Raw genomic sequence first — 14,324 nt, forward strand, 5'->3', positions numbered from 1 at the left:
TCATTATCGCCATTTGCGGCTACGTAGAATTCTTATGTCAGTTTACACGGTGCACCGAACACCACATAGCAAAACGTTGTAGCACATACATACAATAGCGACAGATAAGAGCGTTGATATCGAAATAAAATGAATTTACGCGTGATTTTTTAAACCTCACGGCATAAAGAGAAACTATCTCACTTTCAACGTTTGTACATCTATTAACGTAAAACTGTAACACTGGTCCTCGGTCTTCTTATTGCAGCAGTGTACATGACTTGGCCCACGCATCCCTCGAGGATATGCGCGCAGCATTTGCCTCGTTACGCGATAATGATCCAGATGTCGTTATGCCTGAAAAATACAATGAAGAACAGAAAGTCGAGAGTGCGGTATGATTCGTATTACGCAATTAAAAGAGCGGGCGAAACACACATGGGAATTTTCAAAAAATTTCTGTAAAATCTCATCCGTCTTGGGGACAAGCGTTAACGAATTAGGCCAGAGTTTGGCCAAGCGATGATAATATTGGCACGGCTGTACAAACCACTTGGTAGTCGTAGCATGTCAGTGCTTACTAAAACCATCTACGTGAAGCCTGTTTGATTTTCCGATCGGGTAGCTAATAGCAGGAAATGGCGGCCTTCGAAGAACCAGCAGTTTGGATTTGGTTGGTTAGTAACGTTTTCGTCGTTACACTGCAAAGAACTCGCGTCGCCCCGCGAACGTTCTCTCAGAATGAGTAAAAACCGCGGCGAGAACGTATAAAATCGCACAGGTGCACAATAGGTATTCCTCACGCGAATGCAATTTGCTTAAAACAGTCAAAAAATTCTGCAACGGGCCGGTTTGAACGAGAGAATTAAAAAAAAAAAAACAACAAGTAACAGAAAGAATAAATCGCAAAAAAGAACCAAAATTAAACATTGTCAAATCATCCGCGTAGCAGAATATCTTGCAATTAATCAAACCACGCTACGTAACGTCCGATTGAAATTTAGCTAAACATGTCAGAGAATTGCACTGAACCGAAATTCTCAGACTCTTTATAGCCGTCAGAACGCGACCGGAGCTTTTCGGCGTCCGACCATTACTGCAGTTACCACTGTGAACCAAGACGAAAGGAGACAAGCCGATTTCGCCTGAGTCAATCCGAATATACTCGAATAGCAAGCATGTACGTATTAACAAGATGAACCTAAGCTGTCAAAGGGCACGCACTCGTAGTTCTATGGGCGTTTGTCTATCCGCGGCTTCAACTGCGGCTGTGCCGCGCCTGTTGAAATTGATTTTTGCGCACGTGCGCTCAACAGATTGATCCCGCGACGTTTCGTGTCGTGTTAAAGTTGGTGTTTCAAGTTAACCAAGTTCGATTAATATTTACATATACGTTCGACCGATATTCACACCGGTTTCAATCTACTTTACCAATAAGACACTGCAATACCGTATAATATTATAATTATGGAAAAAATTCATCGAGTGAAACAGTTGGAGTCGCGAAGCAGAGACGACCATTGATTGACTTGTTATTGACTACATCTTGACGGAAGCTTGCGTCAAAGTTTCATCCCGGATTATCTGTATTGATAAAACCAAACTCTTACAGTAAGGAGAATTTCCTTTTGGTCTTAGTAATGTATAGAGGCTTGTTTTACAAAGCTTGCATGATGATATTTTTTCACATAGCTTTATTTCGAACGTCAGCCAGCCTTTCTGCGGTATTATACGGCTCGACGAAGAAACACAAGTCGAACACACGTTTTCTCGAGCCACTGATATCACACGTCTTTCCTGGTTAATTGATCAAGGCAATTTAGCGCGGCGTTAACTAAGGAATACAAATCGTGACGCGCGTATAACGGTCGTTCAATTCGATCAATCAACGCCGTTTAGAGGTAGTAAATTTTCGTTGAATGAGTGACGTATTCGCGAATTGTTCGCACGTATCATATCACTTGATCTGTACGTTACAACGATCCGTATATGATACGATTCGCTATTTCTTGCCAATTATGCACAGTCCGTTCCAGATTCTATTTATAAAATGGTATCGAAAGTCGCGTTACTCTTATTGCATTTACAAAGATCCGCAAGACATTGCCTCCTCAACGCGCCGAGTAAGGTATACATTTGGCGGAGCTATAAATTACTCCACTACACTTCTGCCGTCATTCATCTCTCTAATCGTAATCTTGAGACACGTACGGATGTCCACAGCCCATAAAACGCCGACTGTGATTCGTCGGCCATATACCGCGATTGCAAAGGGGATCCTAGCTCAACGTTAGCGAAGTGAAGACGTTACGTTACACGATTCACTTCACGCTTCAATCACAACTCCCTGTTGAAAGAACCTAAAGACTTGGAACAGGTATTCATTCTTAGATGCTATTATGGCGGCCACGTCTAACGCAGAATTAATAATCAGCATTACGTATACATATTAATTCCAATCGATAACATTGTAATATACATTATACTCGTCGGATATCCGGCCATAGAATTGATCCTCTTGGTGAAATATTGCAACGAGTGTCGCGGTGCAACTCGTATTAAATACAAGTCTTATAATCTCCGCGTGAAGTGTTAAATGAAATAACAGTGATTGTATGGTAGGAATTTTTTTTATTTCTTTCTCATGATTAATCACAAGATCTAGTATTTCAGGCAAATTATTAATTGATGAGGAATTCGTAGCATAAATCCACTTTGAAGATTTTCAGCCAAATATGTCAATCAGCTGGATTTTAGTCCGTATAATAATTGCGAAGTTATATCAAAGAATCTACGTGAATAAATATTCTGGATTTAAAAATTCGACTTGACAAAGTTTTTCACCGACATTCAGGAGGTTGGAATTTGCATGATTTTTGTGATAAATCGTTCTTTCGCAATTTTGGAATAATCGTTTGGAATTCGATCGACTACAAGATCATATAAATAAAAAAATAATCTTCATATTTTGCAAACTTAACATCTTCAAAGTAGTTCTAAAATTACAAAACAGTTATATTTTTCTGAAAATGTTTCGTCGCGTTAATGTTACTGAATTCACGTTGGAATTTGACCGATATAACTGTAAATTCTTTAAAAAAAAACTCGCGTTGACTCGTTTGAATTTAATATAATATTTTCTACAGCTGCCAAGCTCAGAAGTGATTCGGCAGATATTTGCGATATCAATCACTCATCGTTTCCTCAGTGACCATGGTCTCTTTCCGCTAAAAAGTTATTCTGATACCGAGCGCCAAACGCTCGGTCGGCACGTATCAAGAAATAAAACTGGATGACTGTGTATAAATAATTCTATAGAGAATCGAAGCAAGTAACCATAGTTTGCATTGCGGCATAATTGGATTATTATTTTATTGTCAGTTTATTACACTCTTGTGATATTGCTATCAAACGGTACGCGTTTATGTGCTTCCGCAGATGTATATACATATATACATATACATATGTATATCCCAGGGGGGAAAATGAATTACGACGTCCCTTTGCTAATCGCCAATAAGCCCATCGATTCCTTAATTACATACCGCCAGGTGGCCTACAGAACCGGCCTTTAAAGTTTTAAACTGCTGTAACGCGTGCATTGATATTTATTAAATCATATACGTTACGCGTATGTGATAGGAGCGCACGTTTCTCAAGTCTTACCTTTGGATTTGGTTCCACGTATTCGATAAAAAATCTTCTACGCGAGGTTGTCGTGTTTAGAAACATTGATTTAATTTTTAGCGAAGCTTTTCGTAAGCCGTTGGTTCTTCGGGGGATTCGCTTTTGGATTAAAAAAAAAAAAAAAGAAACGGTATTCTTTTAGTCACGGTTATGAGTTCTGAAAAATTCCATGAAATTTCAATATTTCCGAACACGTACGATTCTTCAAATCCTCGAGGAGTGTAAAAATCAAAAATTTCTAAAAAAAAAAAACCTCTAAAACGTGATAGTGAAACAAATTTTTCATCACGCATCAAATCTGAAGTCACGTCTCTCTTGTTTCTTACAGTTCGAGGATGTCTTTTAGCACCAAGGATGCAATGAGGGTTAAAGAAAGTCCAATGTCAAACGTTTGCACACCAGCACCGAAGCTTTGTAACAATACAGAATTGGGCCAATGGTGGCACTGAAAGACATCGCTATGTTCGAAAGAAGGTACGTAACAACAATAACGTGAACCGAATAATGAGCTGTGCCTAGAATTAGGCTCTATTGGCAAATGATAATAATATCTGACAGGCTGTCTGCATTGATCGGTGCACGTGCTGCAACAGCGGCAAAAGTAATTAGTTGTATCGTAAGGTTTAGAGAGAGAGAGAGAGAGAGAGAGAGAGAGAGAGAGAGAGAAAGAGAGAGAGATTGAAATAGTCTTTTATTCGTCGATAAAGTGTCATAATAATACGCGCTAAGAAGGAACGGCTTATATATCAAGTGCAACCACTATATTTACTATTGCTAATTAAAGTGGAGCGGTTAGACGCGCAGGACAATTAATCTCAAGCAATTAGGGGTAATTAACCTAACGATATCCCTTCTATATATCTCTCTCTCTCTCTCTCTGTATCTATCCATCTCTCGGCCAACAGTCGTACAATAGCAACGACACGGGAAGACTCGGTGTATAGAGACCAGAGCCGCGTTAAAGTCAGAAGGACCACCACCCGAGCCTCCAGGAAAAGACAAATGTATAGCCGTAATGTAGAGCAATATAATAGACAATCTATAACACGCGAGAGGAATTACTTCCCGCTGGGACAAAACGGGACCATTAACTTATACCGTGTCCACCGAAACTAACCGGCCCAGGGTAGCAAAGAGTCGACACTGTACCGTCTCCTTGGACATTTAATAATCCGAAGCACGCTATTCCCGGTTTGTAGTCGCAAAGTTTCCCCTCGACCGCCAACCTATCCTTGCTGCTTGCCACTTTGACCGTCGAGCCAGTATCGGCTGCACCAGCTTCCGAGGTGCGGATATTAGCAGATTTTTCACGAGTTCTGTTAATGAAATAAGTACGTGAGTTTGATAGAGTAAGGTTTAATTGTCTTCTGAAGGAGGAAAGAAAAGCTCTTGAACACGTCGACGAACCACAGGAGATAAGATTTTGAATTTTTTAAGGTAGGTGATGCCTCGCCTCCCAATTTTTTTTTTGCTTTTACCCAATGATTTCTCTCTCCGAAATGTAATTTCTTTTTTTTTTTTTTAAATCATACGTAATTTCGCTGAATACTATTGCCAAACTCCGTACATCGACGAATGTCTTTGAACTTGATGAACTTTTCTCATTCACGGTACCGCGGGCGATTATTATAAGTCGTAATTAATAATGTATACCAAGTCAATACACCGGGGGCAGTTATTTATTACAGGATACTTTTTCTCGCGACTCTCAGCTCGGTCTTCTTAAGCTGCACTCAAATATAAATAGCCATTCCGAGCAGACGCGATTATACGTGCGCAGTTAATCCTCGATCTTATAATATAATAAGTGACTTAAGTTGCGATAAAATTTTCTAAGAATCGTCAGAATTTGCAATAACGCATTTTACGATCAATATTCAATTGGACGTTCAGCGTCTTCAATCTCCAAGAGTCGTTAGTTCGTTAAAATGTCGAGATCAGATCGTAGAATCATTTATACCTACAAGTTTTGGTATTTTTCTGAAAACTCACACTGCGAAATAATTAAAAATCGACGAAGTGGGGTATCGGATAATATTTATCGCACAATTTTTCAACTTTCCATATCCGCTTTTGCGAGGGTGGATCATTCCAATAAATACCTTCTCCCACAAGTGATAAACAGCGAAGTTTTTCTCGGTGTTCCAGGTTCCTAAACGCAGTAGCTAAACATGTACGGGTTAATCCTGGAAAATTTGTCCGAGTATATAAAGCAAGTGTACGGCGAAGATCGTTGGGAAGAGATTCGTCGACAGGCAGCAGTAGAGCAGCCCAGCTTCAGCGTTCACCAGGTTTACCCTGAGAACCTGATACCTCGATTGGCCAAAAAAGCCATTCAGGTACTTGCAATTTCGCGCTTCAAGCGTAGATCGGAAAGATTCGCAAAGCTAAAAAGGAGCTTTTCACAGGTACTGGGAATTACGGAGAAGGAATTCTTCGATCAGATGGGCGTCCACTTCGTCGGATTCGTAGGGCAGTACGGCTACGATCGAGTTTTGTCGGTTCTCGGTCGTCACGTAAGAGATTTCCTCAACGGTCTGGACAACCTTCACGAGTACCTAAAGTTTTCTTACCCTCGAATGCGAGCCCCGTCCTTCATCTGCGAAAACGAAACCCGCCACGGTAATAACGTCGTTCTCGGACGAGCTCGGAGCCTCGATTTGATCCAGATATGATTCCGAATTTCCAGGTTTGACACTTCACTACAGAAGCAAAAGGCGGGGATTCGTCTACTACACGATGGGTCAGATTCGCGAGGTGGCTCGACATTTTTACCACAAGGAAATGCGGATCGAACTCGTCCGCGAAGAAGTTCTCTTCGACACCGTCCACGTCACCTTCAACCTTACGTTCGACAACCGGGCTTTTACGTACGCCTCTCTTGCCATGACCCGGGAAGAAAAGCACCTGCCAATCGGGGCCTCGGTTCTCTTCGAGATATTTCCGTTCTGTATTGTATTCGGGTGAGTTCGTCGGTTGGTTAGTGATAAGCGATAAGAATTGCTCAAGTCGTACGTCCGATATTCTTCCAGGTCTGACATGGTAGTTAGAAGCCTGGGAAACTCCTTGATGGTAATTCTGCCCGAACTTCTCGGGAAGAAGATCACGCACTGGTTCGATCTAGTGAGACCATTGATCGCCTTTAAATTTCAAACCGTGAGTACGACCCTCCTTATTTCGCAATTCCAACTTTCGACGTAATCTTATACAATTTTTCTCAGATACTGAACCGCACAAACAACATTTTCGAACTGCTTACCGTTGAGCCGGTGCTTACCGAACGACCACCGGACCGCCGTAAGAATGAAATTATGCTAAGCGACGCAATGGAAAATCCCGAAGAGAAAACGTTGAGGTTAAAAGGTGAGCGCGTGTGAATGATCGGTGATAAATAAATCTCGATATCGCGCTACAGATTTTTCATCGGGCAATTCGTGTCCTCAGGTCAAATGATTTACATGGAAAATTGGAGGATGATGATGTACCTAGGAACACCGGTGATGCCGGATCTGAACGCGCTGATAACCACCGGACTTTACATAAACGATTTATCGATGCACGACTTCAGCAGGTTGATATTATTTTTTGCCCGATAATAAATCCGCGCGCGGGTATTTACGAAACGGAGGATATTTAACGGAAAATATTGACTCTAGAGATCTGATGCTCGCCGGAACTCAGCAGTCGGTTGAACTCAAGCTGGCACTCGACCAAGAACAACTCAAAAGCAAAAAGCTCGAGGAGTCAATGAGGAAGCTCGACGCCGAGATGAAACGAACGGATGAACTGCTCTATCAAATGATACCGAAACAAGTAGCTGACCGACTTAGAAACGGCGAAAGTCCGATAGACACGTGCGAAGTAGGTCGAAATTAGCTATAATACGGTTAAAAAATTCCAAGTATATCGTTATTATATGAAATGGGTATACTGCCTGCATATATTTATATACATACAATGAGACGGAGGGAAATTTTTGTTTCAAACGACTCGTCCTTAACCCAAACAGATGTTCGACTCCGTATCGATTCTCTTTTCGGACGTTGTTAGTTTCACCGAAATATGCAGCCGGATCAGTCCGATGAAAGTCGTTTCAATGCTCAATGCTATGTACTCGATATTCGACACCCTCACCGAGAGAAATCGCGTGTACAAGGTAAATCGACTCAGATGTTCGTTGTGACATTAAAAAAAAAAGAAAAGAACAATCGTATCTCCCAATACGTAATACCGTTCATCAGCCCTCAATTTCCTCACGACGTTAGGACAACCTTCACTGCGACGGGTAATTGAATTTTGTTAACTCGAAGGTTGAAACCATCGGTGACGCCTACATGGTGGTTTCCGGAGCACCGGACAAGGAACACGATCACGCCGATCGAGTCTGCGACATGGCTTTGGACATGGTGGAAGCGATAACCGATCTCAAGGATCCGTCCACAGGTCAGTACTCCGATCAACCAAAAAATAACGACGACCAATTGCATCGTCCACGTTTCGATACTCGTATATTAATTAACGAGGCGACTCGTGCTGATTACAGATCAGCATTTGCAAATTCGTGTCGGTGTGCACAGTGGCGCGGTGGTCGCTGGTATTGTCGGATTAAAAATGCCGCGTTACTGTCTGTTCGGAGATTCGGTGAACACCGCGTCGCGAATGGAAGCAACGAGCGAAGCGATGCAGATCCACATATCGCAGCCGACCAAAGAGCTTTTATCCTCGTCGTACAAGGTTACGGAACGTGGGGAGATTCAGGTGAAAGGTAAAGGTGGGTGGAGTCCTCTTCGATTCTCGTCCTGTATCCATAAAAAAAATTAAAATAAAATAAATAAATAAATAAGAAAAATAAAAAAACAACTATAGGCATCGGCATGGATCCCGAGCCTTATCCGGAAATTTCTCACCCGCAGGCTCGATGAAAACCTATTGGCTGGAGAAGCGGGAAGAACGTTCGCAGATGACCAAAGGTATCTCGATCTGCGAGCCACCCCAGTGGCAGAATTGTGCGGTGAAAAAACGCATGTCGATCGGCGTTGTCGGTTCGGGCCTCAAGAACGAACGGAAGTCGGAAAACAACTCGGCGTCGACGAGGACCTCCAGGGTTTCTTCCCCGGCACCGGCCAGTTCGAATTCCGGCATATTGTGCGAGGACAGGCGAATCTACTCGCCGATTACCTTCCAGGACGTCGCGCAACGATCCGTTGCAAATTCGCCGATAAAGAGCGTCGACATTAAAGGTAGAATTATCCGATGAATGACGAGAAAATCAATAAGTTTCCTTACACGCGTGTATAATAATAACATCAATAAATACACGGCGATGGTTTTCGTCGCATATTGTCAGGCGGGTTGCAAAATGTTGACGTAACTAAAACAAACGGAAAAAACAGGCGTAACAACAATAATAGTAATAACAATAATTAGGGGGAGAAAAAATGAGAAACTCGTGTAATATTCAAGCACACCGGCTTTCCTCGGACCGTTAAAAAGCAACTGTATGAATATTTAATCATCTTGTAACGAGATGAAATATTAATTCGAACCTTTTACTAAGAGTGTTTGTTATACTCAATTGTAAAGAAACGAAACGAAAGAGAAGATTGAAAGCAAAAAAGTAAAATTCTCCCTCCAGTTTGAGAAAACTTGTTACGATAAATTATTACTGTTGTTATTGCAATCTCAATTAGGATAGCTCGGTGTAGAGGTAATTTCACTTGAAATGGAAAACACGATCGTAAAAATTCATCATCACCGGCTGTATTAAATCCTTTCAGGTTTCCGTTCGAATTCCGTAGGTGCTGTATCGGCGATCGTCCGAAGTCCTGCGGATATATTTGGTTCCCTTTTGTCGGACACCGAGGAGCATTTCCGTTTGCACAGGGACAGCGCGACGTCCCCGCAACTCTGTAACGCCGACACGAGGTCCTTAACGTCGTCCAAGAGTGATCGTACCAGGGGTAAATTGACCCCGGACGAAGAGGTCAAGGGTCACGTAAGGGATACGTCGAACTTCAACTTGAACTCCGCCGGCGGATTGGCCGGGATTCCAAGTTGCGAATTCTCCCTCGTCGCTGACCCAGATGCTCCCGACAGTAGAAATTTGCCTATTAATCAGGACCAATGCTGCCCGGGTTTCGCTCTTACCAAAAGCGGCAAACCGCGGCATCAAAGCAACGCCTGCGTTATTTTTTAAATCGATAAAACATTTGTTATATTTAATATATGTGTAAGATACATATATCACGGATTTCAGATTATAGCTCGATATTCCACTTGATTGTTTTTTTTTTTTTTCTTAGATTCTTTTATCTTATCTTATCTTTCTCTGTCTCGGTAGATTCTTTTTTCCGCCTATCAAAATAATCGACAATCGTTCAAGCGATATGTAGCAAATCTTATTCTAATTGCCGTGTTTTAGTTTACTTTTCTTTTTTTTTTCTCGTTCTTCTTGTTGTTGCTGGTTTTTTTTTTTTTTTTTTTCACTATCTCTCTCTATTAGAACACTCAAATTCAGACGTATAATATAACGTACCGTTCATCGTGATCGGGGGAGAATATATTTATACAAGGATATTAGATCGTTATCGACGATATCAGACTGCATGTATTGTGTAAACTATAATATATTATATATACCAGTTGATGTGTGTATATTAAATTGGATTGATTAATAATACGCCGCGTGTATAATTCTCGTGTGAATAATCGAGCCGGGGGAAAAGACGTATTTTATGCAATAGTTACGAAAAATTGTATGTATTAAGATTTTTGCAAAAAAATTCATTAATCGTAATTATCGCAAGCCGATCGGATTGTAAGATTATAACGTCTTATATATTATTACGCGTTTATTTAACATGATTTTACCAGGTACATTATTCAATATACGCTTGAATATATTTTATAAATATTGACGTACATTATATTAGATATAGCACGGAATAATTGTACGATACGTTCAGTAACACTTATATTGTTCAAATAAAATTCATTATTAATGTTCGCGATGTAGAATAAATGAACGATAATTCATATCATAACATCCGAATCACAACATTTACTATACGAAAAAATAAAAAACAAAAACTAACTTTTCTGCTACGATATACATGTATTTTAATAATCTGATTATTTTTTGATATCGTCATGTACTTTCTTAGCGCCCAACATTCGTGGGTGATATCGTGAAAAAAATGGACATGAAAATTAGAAAAGAAAATTGAAATATCTCGAAACATTGCGACTTGTGCATACCGATATTATTCATCGTATTGAGACAATAATTCCCGTAGCCTTCTCTCAACGACCAGGAAAATCTTTCTGCAACATCTATTTGATATACTTCTTATTACATAGCTTTCTACGTACGTATAATAATAATGATAATCAGATTAGTAATAACAATAACAATAATAATAATAATAGAAAATCGATCAAATTCATTTACCCATCTTTATAAGTTGTAACAAATTGAGGTACGCAACTTATGCCAATTAGTTAATTATGAATATTCATCAGGCGTGTCTGCATCGAGTGCTGATAAAGATACTAAGTATTAAATTTTATGGACATGTTCCTACGGATATACGATTACGATTCGATTTTTATTTCACCCACGTGGCCGGTGCAATTTTTACCTATATGATTTTATTTCTGTAATATAAATATATCATGTTTTGCGAAAATGAAATATATGTTCAAATACATTGAGGAATATATTTAAGTAAATAAAAAATTTCCGCAGCGTCTGTTTCATTGGAATATAAGATTTTCTTTTTTAACACAATGATATATTGTAACAATTATAATATCGATGGATATTCGTATACTTAATAAATGTTAATTAAACTGTTGCCAATTAATGCGGCAGTCTTGTCTTTTATCCTCAACACTGTTTATATAATCAGGCTAATTGGATGTAAACATGGTTGTACTTGTTCTACTGTCTCGATGGAGACAATGCATAAATTTACTGCATTCTCTCTATATGTAGAATATGCGCACGCTTTATGTACATGTCTTTTGTCCAGTAATTTCAATAAATTGTTATGAACGTCTCACCGAGTTACGTATTAACAGATGAATTCGAAAGACGTGAAAGTCGCAAATACTTCCATAATTCCGATCAGCAAAATACCTCAACCTGCGTCAAGGAGTTTACGCAATTGTACCGATAATCGGACAATCAGACAATATTAAGACCATATATATAAGTATTTCAGAAAAAATACCATCTGTTACGAAAAATTTCTCACCTCTTCTCGTATTCGAAAAATCCGGAACATTATACCGTATTATATAATCACCGATTTTCTAAACGGTTTTATTCTTGCCCTATTCTATACTTTGGAAACGGTTTCGACAGAAACCAGAAGAGAAAACGAACGAAGAAATAACATCGAGAGTACGACAATTGGGGGTGATAAAAACAAGGGGAGGAAGAGAGTCCTGTGGGATGGCACATAGAAATGTCGTGGAAAAAGGACTTGGAGAGGTTTCTGCAGTGAAATATTTCGTCCTTCGACCCGCGGCTCTTAACACCGCGGATTATACTCGCAACGTCACACTGCCTACGCCTCGTACAATGGCAGTGGTCAGCAAAGGACGAACATCTTTCAAGATAAGTGTCCGCATTGTCCGGAGCCGTAGACACGTCCGTATACCAGATACCAATGCAGGTGTAGGGGGTTGCCTAATTTTTGTATTTATTTATTTATTTGTTTATTTTATTTATTTTTTTGTTTTTTACTTCTATTTTTTATCTTTCGCACCTTTTGAATTTCCAGCAGAGGCGTCTGAAGTGGACATTTACGGGAATTTCAGTTAATTCTTTTTGTCATGCGGGTGAATTCAAAATTTTAGAGGTTTATTTCAGAGTCAATTTGCCTCATTGTATCCTCGTTTAAATGTATCAGAGTGACGCACGGAGTGCAATTTTAATTGTGTCTAAAAAGGTGAAAATTCATTGCACGCAAGTTTTCTCACCTAATAGTTTTCGGCCATAATCCACTTGCAAATGATCACGAATTGTCATGTATACGATTTTTTCAATAGCTTTATGTTGAAGGAGAATAGATCATTTTTTACAATCATGACAAAGAATTAACTGTTTTTCAATATACAGTTTAAAGTATATCACTCTTAGGTAAGAATTTGGGCAAAATGCTATGACGATGTGTGAAAAATACTTGCAAGAAAAAAGTCAACGTGTAAAAATTTCGGGTGAATCGGTCAGAAACTGTAGGATTAACCTTGCGCGCAAAAATTTTGAAAAATCAAAAATGAAGAAAGCTGCATTTAAAGTTTAGTCTCTCAAAAAGTTGCAGTATGCAGACTCGTACAAATTAAACGTTTTCGACCCCCGAAAATTTTTTTAAGTCCAAAATCGACACCGGCTCATTCAAAGGAGGGTTGAAAGTGTACAAAAATGCAAAAAAAAAAAAAAAAGAAAACTGATTTCTTCAACCCTAAGTGTCTTCGCCCTTAACGGCAAATTCTTATCAGGAATTTAGCGACGAAAAATTCCGCTCCTCAAAATTGAAGCGGTTTTAACACCGTATAATTTCTGCCTATCATCCGACATTTGAGAAGGAAATGAGTGAATTTGAGACACTCACCCCTTCCTCAGAATGTTTACAGTCTCTTATTCACCCTTCCGACGCCCCCGCCTCCCCCTCCTCCCACCCTTCCGAACCGCTGCCGTCTAACTTCACTTTCTTTTTATCCCGCCCCCGCCCCTCTCTAACGCAGCAACAGGCGTGAAATTAACTGTGAAACGAATAGCAAAATCGTTCAAATTCATCCGGCGTCTCATTTTCTGAAAACAAATGGAGAAAACAAAAAACACATTATTGCTTTGTCTTTCTTTTTTTTTTTCTTACTTCTCTGACTGACTATAATATAATCCACAGACTGTATTATTCCTTCATTTTTCTAAACATAATTTTTTATTACACACCTATGAAAACAAAAATAAAAAAAAACTCCTCAGAAGGTCGAATTGTCGTGACGAACGAGATTTTAAATGAAGGTTTCTACGTAATTGACGGAGAAACGATCAGACGATAAATTCAAGTACTTTCGGCACGTCTGAAAGAGGGAAGAAAGAAAAAAAAAAACACTTCAATACGTACGAAACTGCGCACGATAGACACGTTTCGGTAAAATACACAAAAGTTAGAATAAAAAAAATGATATTTTCAAACCTCATTGATGCAAAAACATTTTCAGGTAGCCAATTTTCTGCAAGATTGCAGAAAATTTAATTCCCAGCGGAGACGACGAGTAAGGAAAGAAAAAGAACGAAAAGAAAAAAAAAAAAAAAAAAAAGAAAGTTCACCCTTAAAAATAGTTTTCATACCGAACACGAGAGTTTCGATTTCAATTTACAGTTTTTGGTTAATCTCCATACGTACGACGAGATTAACAATCTAGCGATTGCATTGCGATTTTGAAGTGGTATCAGGTAAAAAGGATTTGAAAATTTATGCGAGTAAGGTGTGACAAGACAATAAAGGATTAAAAGGGGGTTAGGGAGAGGAATTTGTTGAAGGATATAAGGAAGAAGGTACACGGAGCGTCTACGCGCGCGTACCAAAAACGGGCCGGAAAATGCGTATGCAAATTTTTCGACCACTATTATTATCATTATCATT

General features: G+C 39.6%; 1 protein-coding gene across 8 annotated transcripts; it reads left to right on the forward strand.

The window, feature by feature from the left end:
* The first annotated feature begins 58 nt into the window (after positions 1-58).
* Positions 59-10,432, forward strand: Gyc88E (Guanylyl cyclase at 88E). Of its 8 annotated transcripts, none has more exons than XM_046632997.2 (14): positions 59-1,159; positions 3,995-4,140; positions 5,815-6,005; positions 6,075-6,288; positions 6,356-6,629; positions 6,699-6,822; positions 6,888-7,029; positions 7,111-7,237; positions 7,323-7,527; positions 7,676-7,822; positions 7,977-8,109; positions 8,210-8,437; positions 8,580-8,906; positions 9,444-10,432. In XM_046632997.2, the coding sequence occupies exons 3-14, from the start codon at positions 5,838-5,840 to the stop codon at positions 9,860-9,862; spliced, it is 2,508 nt and encodes an 835-aa protein (XP_046488953.1). In that variant the 5' UTR covers positions 59-1,159; positions 3,995-4,140; positions 5,815-5,837; the 3' UTR covers positions 9,863-10,432. The 8 variants fall into 8 exon arrangements, with proteins under 8 accessions (XP_046488953.1, XP_046488959.1, XP_046488957.1 ...); XM_046633001.2 differs by lacking the exon at positions 59-1,159 and adding an exon at positions 1,218-1,590 and having other exon boundaries at positions 8,210-8,431; XM_046632996.2 differs by lacking the exon at positions 59-1,159 and adding an exon at positions 1,220-1,590.
* The last annotated feature ends 3,892 nt before the right edge of the window (positions 10,433-14,324 follow it).

This window comes from Neodiprion pinetum, chromosome 6 (assembly GCF_021155775.2).
Source record: "Neodiprion pinetum isolate iyNeoPine1 chromosome 6, iyNeoPine1.2, whole genome shotgun sequence".
NCBI lineage: Eukaryota > Metazoa > Arthropoda > Insecta > Hymenoptera > Diprionidae > Neodiprion > Neodiprion pinetum.